The 17,488-nt window shown below is 40.6% G+C and overlaps 1 protein-coding gene across 5 annotated transcripts in view; it reads left to right on the plus strand.

Annotated features, from left to right (window-relative positions):
- The window catches only part of PLCL2 (phospholipase C like 2), a 192,780-nt gene that overhangs the window by 40,993 nt on the left and 134,299 nt on the right, over positions 1–17,488 (plus strand). The window contains exon 1 of one of the 5 annotated variants that reach the window (XM_049629843.1): positions 5,716–6,535. The exons of the other annotated variants lie outside the window; for them this stretch is intronic. Coding sequence (XP_049485800.1) covers positions 6,458–6,535 — 78 coding nt within the window. The 5' untranslated portion in view covers positions 5,716–6,457. Of the gene's footprint in view, positions 1–5,715; positions 6,536–17,488 lie in introns of those variants that run through there. 5 annotated transcript variants of the gene reach the window in all.

Here is a 17,488-nt window from a genome sequence, read left to right on the forward strand (position 1 = left end):
TCAGGAGTGCAGATGCTTGTGTGGGGTTTTTATTTAAAATTAAAATAGAGGGGCACCTGGGTGGCTCAGTCGGTTAAGCGTCCGACTTCGGCTCAGGTCACGATCTCGCGGTATGTGAGTTCGAGCCCCGCGTCAGGTTCTGTGCTGACTGCTCAGAGCCTGGAGCCTGTTTCAGATTCTGTGTCTCCCTCTCTCTCTGACCCTCCCCCGTTCATGCTCTGTCTCTCTCTGTCTCAAAAATAAATAAACGTTAAAAAAAAAAATCTTTAAAATTAAAATAGATTTACTTATTTAACTGGAGGCCACCCAGTTCCTCAAATACTATCAATAAATAAGTGTTACTGTGTTGATAACCACTGTGTTATAACCACCACTACATGAGAATACAATAAAGCATTTGGAATTCAGTTCCTCAATATCAGATCATAATCTATGAATATGTTTTGTTATTCTGTTTATAGTTTTTCTTTATCCTTGCCATTTGGTAGAAATTTAGTGTGATAACTGCCATTAAAATTATATCTCACCTTCAATTAAAGTTTGAATTAGGAATTTCATTCCAGAACAAAATGGGTCAAAGCCATTTTAAAAAGAAGGTGCTTAATATTTTGACTTAAAAGCATCTTTAAGGGGCGCATGGGTGGCTCAGTCAGTTGAGCCTCTGACTTCGGCTTGGGTCATGATCTCGTAGTTCACGGGTTTGAGCCCCGTGTCGGGCTCTGTGCTGACAGTTCAGAGCTTGGAGCTTGCTTCGTGGATTCTGTCTCCTTCTCTCTCTGCCCCTCCCCTGCTCATACTCTGTCTCTCTCACTCTCAAAAATAAAGGAAACATTAAAAAAAAAAAAAAAACCTTTAAGCATTACATGTTTTATTTTATTTAATAATATTTATTTAATCTAGCCCATACAATACTTTTTTCTAAGGGAAGGGGGTCAGGTGGCCCACTTCTTATATATGTGTAGATAGCAAGAAATACCTGCTGCCTAGTAGGTAGAGAAATGCTGGTCAGATATTTTAATCATATCTTTTAAAATGGACAGTTCCACAATAAATTTGCCTTAGTAGAGAATCTTTCTTTTAAGTAATTAGTGCCAAGTAGATTGTTTCATTGGTAATCATCTGCCTTTGTCCTATAAGAAAGCTTTAAATACAGTGACTGAAGGGTCAAGGAACTGGTATATTGGAAATGTGATTTACCTCCTTTATGGAGGACTGGAAATTGGTGACTCCCTAGCCATTCTTGGCAAGCTGGCGAAATATCTAATAAATGGTAAAATCATTGAACACATGAGCTAAGAACAGTATTTTGAGAAATACGGCATCTGGATTTCCCTAAGAGGAGATCTTATTTCACCATGCTTTCAGAATTATTCAAAGGCTGAGTGGGGATGTGGATGAGAAAAACAGGAGATGCACTTCTGCCTGTATTCTAGAAAAAGATGTGAAATAGAAGTGTGACAGACTTTAAAAGAAGAAAGTTCTAAATTCCCAGGATATCACTATTCATTTTCATATGCGAGTGCAAAAATGTTTTCTAAAGACAGATGCAAATCATTTTAGCATGATCTTTTACCACTGCCTCTTTCTATTAATTAGGCAATCATCAAGAGAGAATTTGATCATGAAGGGTCCAAATAGAACAATTTTCTATTTATGTAAGGACACAGGAAATACTAAGATAGCTGTGTGGAAGATTCACATCCAGGAAACTGGTAGCTGTGGGGGAAAAAAAGTTGCTTTGATTTTAGTAGGTTGGTTAAGTTGTACATATTTTTAGCAGGACGAGAAAAGAGAGAGAGAGTTGCATGCCACTATTTGAAAAGAATGTGATACAACAAAAACTATTTTTAATCTCTGGTGGGGAAGAGGAAAATGCATGCTTTTTAATGGTTATGAACTTAGAAAATTAATTCCTGCAAAGCAGAATCTTCACTGCTAGAATAGAATTTGGCTTTGCAGTTTTTGTTATGTTAAAACTTATTCAATAAGCAGAATTTTAGTATTCAGAATTCACTGCGATTTAGAGTTTGCAATAGAAATGCTAAATTAAAACCTATTTTAAGATATAACCTCCCTCAAAATTTTAAAAGAATTCTGAAGTTTTGAAATGGTCTAAAAATGTAACTCTAAAGATTTGAAATCTCCTCATGTTTTTCTAACTGGATAGATCTTTCTTAGATAATGCATTGTGTCTCTTAATGCTCATAAAAGATTCTTTCCTTGGTCAAAAGAAATCATTCCTAAGATTTTATAATTCCGCCAAATATGGCTATGGAGGAGGCTATATTTAGGAAGTTAATCTTCTTGTGCATGTATTTGGTAATAGTATAATATGTATAAGAGAGGGCTTAGACACTTTGGTGTTAGGTGCTGTTGAAATGTATACTGCCAGTATATTTCTGTCAATAGAAAAGTCACAATTGGCAATGGGCAAATGAAGCATTCTGTCTATAAATGGGCACAGAGTCCTTTCTTAGCCCACAATAATTAAAATGCGTGTATTATGTTTTAGGAAGAAAATCTTTTTAGAGACAGCTAAATATGCTACCTCAAAAGAAGTAATCAAATTGTGGGATTTAATTAAAGACCCTTTCATCACTCTTCTGTGAAGGCATCTATTGATACTTTGGACAAACAAAAAGCTTCTGGAGGCAAAATTTTGCATATGGAGCCCTGATTTCCCTATTGATAACTTGCTGTAAAATTAGAATTAGAAAAGGGTTTATTGGAGAAAATAGCAACCCCTCTTTAGTAAATAATCTAAGATAAACAACCTTTAAGAATGAATTTGAAAGATGACTAAGTATAAGAAAATGTTTTAAGCACTTAAAATCAGCTCACCCCCTGCCCCCTCCTCCAACCTTTGATTGAAATATGGTTTGTGTGGGACTCCCCAACTAGCCAGGGTGGGTCAGTCTCCCTGAAACATGTAAGGCAGGCATCTCAGTCCTTCGCCCCTCGCTGGAGGGATAAGGCAAACCTCCTTGCCTCTGTGGCTACTTGCCACTCTAGTGATTTGAAGGTAGGGGTGGGGACAGGCAAACGGTCTGAGAGGGGTGTGTGTGTGTGTGTGTGACATAAGGAAACCTGGTTGTGAGCACTGGGGAGGGCCAGGCAGCTCTCGGCTGTGAAGGGAGCAGGAGCACAGCAAGAGAGCAGAAGCCTGGAGGCTGGTGAGTGAGAGTGGCCAGGGGTGCGTAGATGGACACCTGGATTTCCGTCTGCTGCCTCCTCTTATTATATGAAGGCTCTTTAGCAGAGAGCTGTTAGAGCCACCATAGCACTCACCTCTCATTGGACTTTTGTTCACAAGGAATTTTGTTTCATTGAACTCCCAGTCAGTCTTTCTGTGTCAGAAACACCCAGTGGCATGGGGCTTAGTTCAGTTGCCTCACACAACTGCTTCTGTTAGTTTTGCCCTTAAGTAAACATCAGTTCTTGTTTTTCATCACATTTGGGGAATTTTCAGCCATTATTTCTTAAAACATTCTTTTTCTTTTTTTAACATTTATTTTTGAGAAGAGTGAGACAGAGCATGAGCTGGGGAGGAGAGAGAAAGAGGGAGACACAGAATCTGAAACAGGCTCCAGGCTCTGAGCTGTCAGCACAGAGCCCGACGCGGGGCTCGAACTCACGGACCATGAGATCATGACCTGAGCCGAAGTCGGACGCTTAACCAACTGAGCCACCCAGGTGCCCCATTTCTTAAAACATTCTTATTGCTCCTTTCTCTCTTTCCTGTCCTTCTGGAACTCCCAGCTGGTGGGACTGGTGGTGTCCTGGAGCTTTCTTAGTCTGTGCTGATTTTTCTTCATTCTCTTTTCCTTTCTGCTTCTCAGACTTGGTGGTATCAGTTGACCTATCTTCAGGTTTGTTGATTCTTTCTTTTGCTTACTCAGTGAAAATTTCATTTATTTCTTGTACTTTACAAACCCAGAGTTTCTATTTGGTTCCTTAAAAAAAAAAATCATTCTTGTCTACTTACTGATAATCTCTTTTGAATGAGACATCATTTTCCTTTAGTTCTTTGTACATGGTTCCCTTTAACTCTTTGAGCATATTTAAAATAGTTCACTTAAAGTCTTTGTCCAGGGGTGCCTGGGTGGCTCAGTCGGTTAAGCATCCAACTTTGGCTCAGGTCATGATCGCACGGTTTGTGAGTTCAAGCCTATGTTGGGCTCTGAGCTGTCAGCACAGCTTTGGAGCCTGCTTTGGATTCTGTGTCTCCCTCTTTTTGCCCCTCCCCTGGTTAAGCTCTGTCTCTCTTGCTCTTTCTCTCTCTCTCTCTCTCTCTTTCTCACTCTCTCTCAAAAATAAATAAACATTTATAAAATTAAAAAAAACACAAAGTCTTTGTCTAATAAGACCAATGTGTGTGCTTCCTCAGGGACAGTTTCTATTAGTGGCCTTTTCTCCTCTGTATATGAACCATATTTTCTTATTTCTTTACGTGCTGTGTAATTTTTTGTGTGTGGAAAAATAGATATTTTTAATATTGTAGCGTGGCAACTCTGGAAATTAGATTCTCTTCACTCCCCAGGGTTTGTTGCTACTTGTAGCTGCTGTTGCTTGTTTTGTGACTTTCTGTGCCAATTTTGAGCAGTCCGTATTCTTTGTCGTGAGTCAATGCTATCTCTATTCTATTAGCTTAGTGTCTCTCTAGTGATCGGATAGGCATTGATAACTCCGCCTTAGCCTTCACCTCCTGCATGCACAGAACTCGAGGGTCAGCCAGAGGTGAGAGTTTAAAGTTACCTCAGGGCTTTCCTGAGCAGATACTTAGGCCCATGCCTGCACTTGACTATCTAGATTCCCAGGACTCTGTCTGATCGTTTTAGTCAAAAGCTCTACCACTGAGCTATACCCCCTCTTTGTGTGATCTTTTTAAAGCGTTTGTTTGACAAAGCATCTCAATCCCCAAATTTTCTTCCCAAGCTTATTGGTTAGTTCATTGTTTACCCCAACAGTTATTTATTGTCCCAGGCAGCAGCTACTAGTGTATTTACTTTTGAGTGTTTTTGACAACTCCCTCGGGCAGCCGCCTCAGCTTTGGTAGAGTCCCAAGTTAGGAGAGCTGTGGCGGAGCCTGGAGCCCTTCGAGCTGAAGCGACCAGGCAGATCACAACACACAACCACACTTCCTTCAAAACAAACTCCACTCTGCTTCTTCTGGTAATGGTATCTGTACTGGGAATATGGGCTTTTTTCTTCAAGGCTCTTTGCTGAGCTGGAGAGCCGGGGATGGTGCCAGGGTAACTTATAATACCACAAAGTGGCCGGCTTTTCCTGCTGAGATCTAGCTGTTTTTTATTAAGTGTTCCCCTGGTTCCCCTGGTTGCTGCAATATTTTGGTGGTTTCCCAGTTTTAACAAAGTTGATTTTGACAGTTTTGCCAGTTTATTTGATGCTTTTATGGAGCAATGAACTTTTGGAGTTCTCTACTCTGCCGTTTTCACTAATGTCGTTTACCATCTGACTTTGATTTTATATAGGCTGCTATCAACTTCAAACAGAAACTGCTTAATTTAAACTCAGTCTAGCTCTAAACCTTTCCTGATGAATCTTTCTTACTAATATATATATATTTCTCAATGTATATATATTTCTCTCTCTTTCTCTCTCTCTCTCTCTCTCTATATATATATATATATGTATATAATAGACTATGGTCTATAGGCATATCTAGAGCAATTTTATTGATTTTTTTCCAAGTTAATGTAATAAAAATTTAAGATCTGATTTCTTTTTAATACGATTCCCTTGCACAACAATAAATAAGATAAAGCTTAGAGAATCCTAACAATTGCTGCAAGGTTCAACTTTCCCAGAACTTATCTAATTTCTAAATAAATAATGTTCACTGCATCTCTTGTATGTATTATTTGATTGATGACTGTCTTATCCACCAGTCTAAGAATCCTCTAATACAAACACAGTCTCTGTTTTTATCCATCTCTGTACCCCTAACACTAGGCCTGATGCCTGGCACATAGTAGGTGCTCAAGAAACGTTAGTAGAATGAATGAATAACTATAGGGGCTGTTAGATGAAACACTATGGAGTGAAGACCTTTATGACTTGAATTATCTAGACCTTTAAAATCATGGAGTTACAGGAAATCTTCCTGGGTCAAAGAGTACATATTCAGGTTTTATCCTTAGTTTTTGTGGCTTACTTAGAAAGTACTAAACGCCATATCCTATAGGACCCATCTCTTTTAATCACTTTCTGTTAGACTTTCAGGATAAATTTTTTGTCTGTATTTAAATGAATACAAAATGCTCTTAGGTCATATGGTATCTTTAACAAAAAGAGTGAAATCTAAATTAGAAGTCTCGGGTTTTAGCATTCTGAGCCTCGGAACTGTCAGCTTTGTGAACAGGTTAAGTTTTTCATAACCTTCAGTCACCCACTGATTGTGCCTGTTCGGGGACATTGGCACAGAAAATGAAGGACGATGGACGTCCCTCTTGGCTCTGTAAGGGCCATTGCTGTTTCCAGGGAGGATAGAAGATGGTTTACCCGTGTTGTCAGTGTAAGTCCGTGATACTCTTGAAGGAACAGTTCTTACTGGGTATTAGAAGATACCTTTAGGTCTGAATTTCAGATTTTGTTCCACTTTACTTCATGTATATGGAAGTAAATATACTTAAATCTATTAAATCTACTAAATATAGGTTTTTTTGTTCCTGTCTTTGTCATTTAGTGTGAATGACCTAAGTCACTATGGTTAATTGGCATGTTTTATTGGCACACCTATTTATCTTAACCAGTTCAAGTTATGAAGATGAGCTTTATTGTTCATTTTGTTTATTGCGGTTATCCACTGTACCTTTTTTTGTTTTTTTATTAAGATCTAATTCCCATGCCATAAAACGCACCCTTTTAAAGTGTACATTTCATTCGTTTTTAGTATATTCACAGTTGTGCAACTGTCACCACTATCTATTTAATTCTAGAACATTTTTATCTTCCCTGAAAGAAATATCTTGCCCATTAGCAGTCACTCCCAGCCCCTGGTGACCATAAATTTACTTTCTGTGTCTTTAAATTGCCTATTTTGGACAGCTTATATAAATGGAATCATACCCTATGTGGTCTTTTGCAGCTGGCATGTTTTGCTTAACATAATGTTTTCAAGGTTCTTCCTTGTTGTAGAATGTAGAATCAGTACTTTATTCCTTTTTATGGCTGAATAATATTTCATTATCCAGATTTGCCACATTTTGTTTGCCCGTTCATCACTTGATGGATATGTGGGTTATTTCCACCTTTTAGCTGTCATGAATAATGCCACTGTGAACATTTGTATATATTTGTGTGGACATGTGTTTTCACTTCTCTTTGGATATAAACCTAGAAATGGAATCGATGAGTCATATATGGTAACTCTGTGTTTAATTTTCTAAGGAATTGACAGATGTTTTCTAAGGTGGTCTAGGTGACTGTTTAAAGTTCACAAAACAAAGGACTGGCCTACTCACACTTCTTTATTTAGAAAAAAATTTTTTAATGTTTATTTATTTTTGAGAGAGAGAGACAGAGTGTGGGGGGGGGGGGGGTCAGAGAGAGAGGGAGACACAGAATCTGAAGCAGGCTCCAGGCTCTGAGTTGTCAGCACAGAGTCCTCTGCGGGGCTTGAACTCAAGAACCCCGAGATGATGACCTGAGCTGAAGTCGGATGCTTATTAACCCATTGAGCCACCCAGGTGCCCCTGCCAAAGCATGCACCCCCATGGAGCACTGTCTCTGGAGGGCCTGGGATATTCCCGGAAAAGGGTCAGAGACCCTTATTAAACAATGACAAAAGATTGAGAGCTTTTAGTGTGCTATCTAATGTGAATTGCAAAGAGGAGGATACGCAGCATGTTTGCACACTTATTTTGCTACACACCACTTTTCAAAGGGCAGCTTATAGGATGTAACACGCTTCCATTCCCTGATCCAAGTCTGTTTTCCAAGTGAGAAACTGAGGTCTAGGGAGGCAGCCAAAGTCTCCATGTTAATTAATTTCGTAATTGCTGAGGGAGCACCTCCCACCTGCTAACCTCAGTGTTAGGCACCGGGGAGACAATGACAGCAAATATGGGACAGGCGACTCCAGCACTGGGTGAGTAGTAAGTAGAGGACAGTGCATTGAACCTGGGGCACCTGTGGATGTGACAGTAGACCAGTTGGAGAGACAGATTTTGATTCTGTGAGTAATAATTGAAGCCAGGGACTGGATGAGGGCACCCTAGGGATGAGGAGGCAAGGATAGACCATCAGTATTTAAGGGTGCACAAAGAGCAGCCCCAGATGGAGACCAAGGAGGAAAGAGGAGGAAGAATTGGGACAGGCCAAGGGCTGCCTTCTGATAGTGCAGAGAAGCAGCACAGGCCATAGAGGCGGAGGCTTGTGTTCTGAGTCCTGCCTGCCTTGCTCACAGGTTGTGTGACACTGGCTACGTGTCACTCTAATTCGCAAAGGTTTGATTCATAAAAGGGCTGTAACTGTAAACCTACTTTATCAGCTGGTAGTGAAGCCTCGATAAAGTTTGCACGGTTCGAAGGATCATACTTGGCATACACGAAGTGCTCAGTAAACATTGGGTGATAGCATCATTCTTATTATCAAGAAGAGGACTTGGAAACACCTGCCGTGTTCAGGATCACAGAGGTTGTGGGTGACCTTGGCAAAAATCCATTTCAATGGAGTGACAGTTCGAGGAGTGAGTAGGAGGTCGAAGAGTAGAGGCTGTGAATTTAGACATTTCCTTAAGGTTAGTTATGAATGGTTTGGCGGAGGACTGTTGCTGGGGACCAGGAGGACAGGTTTAGGAGAAATCGATAGGAGAGGTTTGAGCACACTTAACTGCGGAGAGTGAGAGGCTGGGGAGCTGGCAACGGTGAAGCTCAGCAAGGGCTGGGGATAATTAGGAAACAAACAGCTTAGGAAGGCGCACGGGATGGGCCCCAGAGCGAAATTGCCTTATGCCAGGACTTGCCTCAGAGCATCCAGATACCAGGGCAACTGAGACTGGCACGTTCCTGAAAATCAGGGTTCAGTGCACCATTGTGGCATTCTCTGCATAAAGAGAACATATGTCATACGTATCCTGAAAGGGCTCCTGGGAAGACAGGCAAGAGTCAGAGCATCTTGGTAAAGTCTTCTAACACCCTGGGAGTCTCCTTGGAATGCAGATTCACTTTGCAGCCATTATTAACTTAAAAGGAAAAAAAAAAAGCCTCCCAAATTTCACTCTGAACTGCAGCCATTGGCGCCTGTCCTGATTTCCCCGTGCACGATTGCATCTGCCAACACTCCCTCCTCCTCTGGTAGCCGTTGATGGGTTGTTCTTCCTGGTGTCCTGTATGAAGCAGGAGGAATTCCTACTCTCCCCCAGTCTTAGAGGGTTGGGGAAGCCCAGGCCTCCCAAAACTTACAGAGAGGGGGACGCTCTCTGTTTCCTGACACAGGAGCTAGTTGAGGTTAAGGAGCCTACTCCATGCTTGAATCCGAAGGAGCACGCACAGCATGTGGATAGCTGGTGCACACCTCCACTGCCCTGTAGGGCCGAGTATGCAACTCCAAGTCTAGGCTTTGTTTCCACACTGCTTTCTGGACTCCCCAAGGAAGGCCTGCATGGTACCTCCCATAGGCTCTCAGGGACTGTCAGAAGGCCGACACCTCTCTTTACAGATGGAGAAATACTGTGGGAGGCGGCTAGCACAAGGACGCAGAAGGGCCACATGATTCTGAATTTAGAGCTGGGGTCTTCCGGCCAGAATTTGCCTAGTGTGCCTCCTCCCTCAGGACCTGGAACGGGGCTCTTTGGTGATACGTGCTCCTAGTTTATTCCCTTTTCTTTTTGTCTAAAAAACATTTAATGCGGGTTAGAGTATGCTTTTGATTATTTCTCCATTTAACTTGAGGAAGTAACCTCACCGGTTCCTATTTTTGTTCCCGTCATTTTGAAGCCAGGGAAGACTTCCTGAGTAGATGGAAGAACACCCAGATTTTGAGGGAGTGCTCCAAGGGCACGAATACTTGCGGCTGAGAGAAAACAGTGGCCCTCCCTCGACTACTGCAGGCAAGAGCCAGTATTGGGAACAGCTGTGTTTAAAAGTCTCCTAATTGTTATTTATTCTGTCTGTGGATCTGCAGTCCAACAAATGTATGAATAGGACCTTTGCTGATCGTATCTCCTTGTTTTGATCAGAACTGCTGTAAATAAGGGGGCTATAGCGTACTGTTTGCTTAAATTCCTAGTGCTTTTACCACAATTCAGTGTTTTTTCTTTTGATACAGCCTACTTCAGCCTCTGTTCATTTCTAAGAAGTTGAATGTAGAGTAGTTAACCTAGAGTTCTGGAAACCCCCTGAGGGACTACGTCTCAGGTCTATGAACCCTGTCGCCTCTCTGAAACCTGAGTCCCTGGTTTTCTTATGCCTCATAGAACCCTCCTGAACTTCAGCATGTACTGAATTGTCTCAGTAAGTCTCCTCCTCTTCAGTAGTTCATGTGTCATTAATGGCATTGTTTCCAAGACCCAAGCAAGAAATCTTGGAAGGATCTTTACCTCCTTTTTTGCTGACCTCCAGCCTGCATTTGATTACTCCCATCTTCTGAGATGTGTATTCTAGTGAAGTCAGCCTGCACTCTTTCCTCTGTGTGACTGCAGGTAGGGGTGTGGGGCCTGTCTCTTTACAGGAATGCTTCTGCTTGGAATTCTCTTCATTTTGGCTAGCTCCCAGCCCCCCACCCACATGTCACATCTTCAGCAGAGCCCTTCCTCCCTGACCCCCCTTCCCAGGGAGATGTCTTTCCTTTGTCCTCTGGATTGCTATTTCTTCTTTCACTTCAATCTGCATGAAATTATTTGGTAATTTTGTATTTGCGGGTTTGACTCTTTGGCTAGATTATGGGATCTTTGAGGATAGGAATCCAGTTTGTACTTAAATATGTGTTTGGCACATGTCAGCACAAAAACTAGGGGCTGCATTTAATTGACTTGAATTTAGAAAAAGATATATGGGATCAAAGAGGAACCGTTAAATGATGCTTATTATTTCTTGGTTGATCTCTTTTTAGTCTTTTTTTTTTTTGTCTTCCTTACTCGTTTGCTTCTCTCAGTTAGAAAGAAGTACATAAAAGTTCTGTTCCTATAAAAACAATTTAAATATAGTCTTTCTGTATCAACAGATAGAATAACCTGGTATCTAATAACTAGATAATGGTTACATTATCACTGTTCTGTCCAAACGCAGTTTCATTAACATCTGTTGACGTCATAGAGACAGGGCATCCTCTTAGAGGCTGAGGGTCCAGGTTCCAGGCCTGGTGCTGCCATTTATGACCTGAATGACCTCAGCTATGTCTCCAGTGTTTTTTAGGCTCTGTATAAGAGGAGACTAATAATACCTACCTGATAACGTTGTTTTAAGGATTAGATGAGATATTGGATATGAAAGGGTTTTGTATAGTGTAAGACATAGAGTAAATTCTGATATAGAATAACTTCTCATGTGGTTTTTAAGTTGAATCTGAATTTATATACATTAGTTAATTAGGCCTGGATTTGATAATCTGTCTACTAGTTGGTTTATGTAGTATCATCTGTAAGCATGTGTGATGTTTCAAGAACTCAGTTTTCCAATTCTTTCTCTATTTCATGTCAGTAATATCCTTTTTTGGTATTAACGCCTTAGGAATATTATTTCAACTGATTGTTCTATAAGACCATTGGACTGAAATTTTTCTTCTCACTTAAAAATTTTTGGAATTCTCATTATTTCTCTCCCATGTTTTGGATAATATTGAATTAATGGTATCATTTTTTTAAAGGTTTTATTTATTTTTTTAGAGAGAGTGTGCAAGCGAGGGAGGGGCAGAGAGAGGGGGACAGAGGATCTGAAGTGGGCTCTGCACTGACAGACTGATAGTAGCAACCCCGATGCGGGTCTGAAACAAACGAACTGTGAGATCATGACCTGAGCCAAAGTTGGACACTCAACCAGCTGAGCCACCCAGGTGTCCCTTAATGGTGTTGTTCAAAAAAAACTTGGTAATAAGATTTAGCAGTTTTTGGAGGTATTTGTTTTCATCTCGGCATGAAGACAAGAAGTAAGAGATGTTTCATGGTTATCATTATTTTGTTTGGCATTTCTGCCGAATTTTCTCTCCATCCATTGCCGTTCTCCTTTGGGAAGAGGCCTCCACTGCATAGTCATATGCTGGTTTGTATGGAGTGAGCATGATACCTGGTTGGCACCAGGATATGTAGGAGATCTAGAACATAGTCTTCCCTTGCACATGTCTTTAAGGTGTAGGAGAAACGAATTTGAGGTGTGATCTACAACTTACCGGTTGTAGACAGAATCTAAAACCCAGTTCTAGTCAAGGGGAAATCAGCCTGCCCTGTTGTCCTGCCATGTTGGCTGTGCCAAGTCAAAGGAAAAGGAAGAGCCCATTGGAATGAAGGGTTTTTTTTTTTTTCTCCCTCTTTTTTTCTTCCTTTTCTTGTTTTCCTTGTTCTATCCATTTTTTATGGTAATATGAGCTCTAAGGCAGAATTTATAGTTAGTACTATTTGGCTGTACGAATTCATAGTTTTACTTTTCCTTTAAGGTTGATTTCAGCGCCACTTCCTGGGAAGAAACCATACTAGTTACACACTGCCTCCAAGAAAATGGAATGTACCTAAGTATTGTTAGACAGGGGGAGTACTTTATAGTGGCTGCAGCTCAGGACATTCTTGGATGAAGGACTGAGAAAGAGGAGCAGAGTAGACCCGGGAGAGAAGGCCACAGCCCCCCTCTGAGATGTACTTTAATTACCTAGCAGGGACCGCCACATGTGAGAGCCTTGTCCCAGAACACTGGACATTGTAAGGATTTTTTATGTGGGGGAGGGGAAAGGGTATGTTAAAATCTCCTATGAAGAGTTTTGTCGAACATTCGTACCTAGTTAAATAGGAATCCACAGTAGGCCATCATTGAAATACGTAGCACATTAACGAGGCTGAACAGTAGGGTTATACAAGGAGAAGTCTCCCTCACCATCTCGGCCCCTGCCCCTCAGTTTCCCTCCCCACAAGTGTGTGGTCCCAGAGACGGTCGATGGACGTGCCTGCTCTTCGTAGACACATAGCAGCATATGACAATAGTGTTCATCACTTTGCTTGTTTTTCACCTCACGCTACTTCCTGGTATTTTCCAAGTCGGTCTGTGAAGACTTTCTCATTCTCATGGCTGCACAGTACTCCACTGTATTGATGTATAATTTATTTGACTGGTTTCCTCTTAAGGGACATTTAGGTTGCTTTTCATCTTTGATTATTACCAAAGGATCCGGAATGAAGGAACTGGTTTTTAAATTCTCTTCCTGGTTTGAGAAAGCTGAGCTAATAAGATGTGCTGTGTTGATATGATTTTAATAGTTTGTCCTAGAAAAAAGAATAAAAGAAACTATGTAGACTCTCTGTTTCCAAAACAATAGAAATCACATCTTAAAGCTTAAATGCTTAAAGCAGAACTAATAAGGACCCAAGAACCACAAAAATGGTCTAAAAATGTGCAGCTTCAGTACGTCTATGCAGGCAGCTACGCCCAGGTGTACGTACTATGGAAGAGTTGAGCATGTGTAAGAGATGTTGTTGGTGTCGCGGTCCGTGAATAAAGGAGGGAGCTACTGCGCAGGCAGACCTTTGTGTCCTCTGAAAAGACCAAGCAGTGATAAAGGAGACCTAGATGCCAGCAAACTTCAGTGATCCACACACAGTTCCAATACAGCGCGGCCATTGCTCTATGGGCTAAGTGCAGGCACTGTGGCAGCACGTGCTCTGGAGCGACGTCTAACTCAAGTGTGGCAGAAACAGGAGAGGTTTACCCCGAGGGGGGGCCTGCTAAGCTGAGCCTTGAAAAATGTGTTTGGGGTGCATAAGTTAGCTATGGGGTGGAATAGTGTAGGGACCGTGTTCTCAGGGAGGAAACAGCAGCATGCCCAGAGACCATCTGGTCCATTGGAGGAACTTCAAAGTGTGTCTGAGGTGGAGTGGGGAGAGGAGGCCTGCAAGGCGGTCCCGGGTCAGGATATCCACAGCTCTCTGTGAGAAGTAAGGAGTTGGGACTTAGCAATGGGAGGCCACTGATACTGGGTGTGTGAAGTAACCTGCCTTGTGTTTGTAAGATCTCATGCTGACTGCCAGGCGGAGAAGGAGCTGGGAAGGGACGGGAGCTGGGAAGGGAGCTGTTGCAGTCATCCGAGTGAGGGGCGATTGCTGGACACAGGTGTGGAGGCAGAGACACAGCCCTCTGGTTGTTTAGTTAAAAAAGAATTAAAAACCGTGCATTTAATACACACATCTTTATGAGCTTTCCGTATTGTTCCTTTGAATAAACCTTAGAAGTGGAATTGCTGAGTCAAAGGAAATGAGATTTTAAAATCTTTTAGTAATGTAGTCAAATCGCTTCCGTAAAGGCTTTACCAATTTTCAGGTGCGCTGGCAATTCGGACACTGCCAGCTCCCCACAGCTTTACCGTCACTGAGTGTTACCGTTCCTGGGAATGGACATCAGTCTAATAAGCGGGAAATACATGTCTTTCCTCTGTTTTAATTTGTTTCCATGAGTACTGGTGAGCTTGAAGTTTTTTCATGTTTACCTATGAATTATATTTCCACAAATTGCGTATTCATGTTTTTATTTTTCTCTTCAACCGTTTATCTTTGCCTTTTTGATTTCTAGGGGCTCCATAAATGTTTAACCCTTTGTCTTTTATATATATTGCCCCTATATGTTCTGATGTTCTTCTAATTTGTTATTCTGCTTACTTTTGTTCAGGTTGTTTTACTGAGCAGAAAGATTGTGTTTAAATGCAATAAAATGTTTTGCTCATGCTTTCTGCCTTTAGTTTAGTACCCAGAAAGTCCTTCCTCAACCCTGGGTTATATAAATATTGGAATTCGTATAAAATATTCACATTTACTTTCATCTTCTACCTTTAAATGCTTAATTGATCAGGATTTTTTTGGTGTGAGATGTGTTGTGGGAATCTACCTTTTTAGTTCCCAATGGTTAAAGAAAAAAGTTAAAATCTTTTCTGAAAGCAAAAATCAGGAACCCTCTCCCAAGTCTAGCAAAGAATTTTTAGGCAGTTTGTGTGGGGAGGCAGTCTCAGAGACTGGATTTAGAAAAATTGGTATTTTTGAGGATTTTGATACTATTTTACATGGTCAAAAGAATCCAATACATGGGAAAGTTCAGCTCATAACATATTGCCCACAGTTAATACGGGGTTGCAATCTGCATTTCACCAACTCAGAGTTATCCTTTCTCTTTGACACATTAATTAACGTTGGAATGACTTTTCAGATGGATGGTGGCTCTAATCTTTGTGTATTCATAGGTTCCTTTCTACACAGGACATCCAAGATGACCCATTCTCTTGACTAAGGCAGAGGCAATAAGATCAACACCAAAGATTGTAGAGTCTTGACCCTCAGTGCTGAAGCAAAGCCTCAAAATGACTCAAGAAATCTTAGACAATAAAATGCCACAGTCCCTGACATTCATCATTTTGGCAGCAAGATAAACATTTTCTAAACTTTTAGAAACAAATATATATGTGTACACACACACACACACACACACACACACACACACACATTAACACTCTGGAGCTTGATTTATTTTTTCCTGAGAAAAAGCACTGCCCTATTGTGCCTGTTTAGGAGAGAATGAGAGAGGAGTCTGGTGACAGGACAGTTTGTACATGCCCTCTGGGGCTGTGCTGTTCCTTTTAGTATATGCCCTTGGCTCTCCAGTGAAGCCTTGCTTCCCAGGAAGTGCTCTTTGCAAGAGTCTGAGGTGTGGTTTGGTGGCTTTCAGGCCACCCAGATGCCATGTGTATCTGTTTGATAAATTCTGTGGTTTGTCTGTTCTGTGTTTTGCCATCTTGTTTAAGAAAAAAAAAGGAAAAAAGCAAGCAAGCAATGATATGTTAAATGTTTATCATTTTACATGAATTTATGGAGAATCTAAGTGTAATTGCACTCCTGAAACAACTAAAGGAATTTTCTTGAGGTGATTTGGTCTTTTTTTGAGGATATAAATATCAACTATGAAACCGTACGTTAAGATTTTCTAAATACTTTTTTTTTTCAGCGCGCTAAGCAATAGTTTTTCAAAAAGAAAGGCTATAATTGGCTACTCTTTGCATATCTGAGATCAATAAGAGAAGGTGTATTGGAAAGTCATCCTTTTTTAAATTATGGCACAGGTTTTCTGCTATTATCCAAGTAGAAGTATTAACCCTTAAATCTTATCTTTATAGTTCAGGCTTTCCAGCGTCAGCTGGATTTGGGGTTGGATAGGTCTTTATTGTGGGGGCTGGTCTTTGTACAATAGGATGTTTAGCAGCATTCCTGGCTTCCACTCCCTAGAAGATAGTAGTATTCCCCCCACGACCAGGGCAATTAAAAAATGTCCTTGCAAACCTTGTAAAATATCCCCTTGGGGGGCATATAATCCCTGGTTGAGAACCACTGTTGTCATCAACGCAGAGAAGGTGAAGTTGGTCAGATCAGGAATTAGTTCTCTTCAGGGCAGTAATAGGCCACTGGAAGAATCCCTTTACCTGGACTTCAGTGGAAAAACAATGAAATCTCATAGCACTGAAAGACACTGATTAAACTAACAAGTTTCAATATAACAATATTGAAAATGAAATCAGTGAACTGAGACCTGAGGATAGACTTGAAAATCTGGGAGGTTATTTTCTAGAAAGACTGATCTGATGTGGGCTTCAGTTGATTCCAGGCAAAGGACAGGAATCATATGGCACTTCTATGGTAAATCAGTTATGGCCGTTAAATTTAGTTGTTTGCTGCGCTAATGGCATAAATCAAAGAACAGGATGCTTCTTTCCGAAAATATCCTCCTGCCCTTCTAAACTGTGCTGGCTATGCAAGATTTGCTGGCCTTCTGTGGATGGTTGACCTATTCAGATGAAACACCCACCTGCTGTGAAAAATCTGGAAAATCAACCAAAGCCTGTAACAAAACCCTTACTTGGTTGTGTGTTTTAATGACTACACGTTATACACTTGGCTAGAAATTAGTGGTGTGTGTTTTCCTCTCCTATGGTTCAATTTCCACTGTTGCCGATTTTTAAAGGTGCTTCCTTTTTATTAACACTGGTAGTACAGGTCAAACAAAAGATAAAAGAGCAGACTCAGTCTCTAGCAGAGAATCTTAATTTTAGGATATATATACATACATATAATACATATATAATATGTATATATTATACCTATGTATTTATACATACAATATGTATATATAGGATATGAATTATTATATATGTATAATGTATGTATATATGTATTATATATGTATATATATCATATGTGTATAATTTATGTAAGTGTATAATATATACAAAATATATTACCATTTTATGTTGGATTTTTTATAGTGTAATAGAAATTACTTTATGAAAAATAGGT

Source organism: Panthera uncia, chromosome C2 (genome assembly GCF_023721935.1).
Source record: "Panthera uncia isolate 11264 chromosome C2, Puncia_PCG_1.0, whole genome shotgun sequence".
NCBI classification, from domain to species: Eukaryota; Metazoa; Chordata; class Mammalia; order Carnivora; family Felidae; genus Panthera; species Panthera uncia.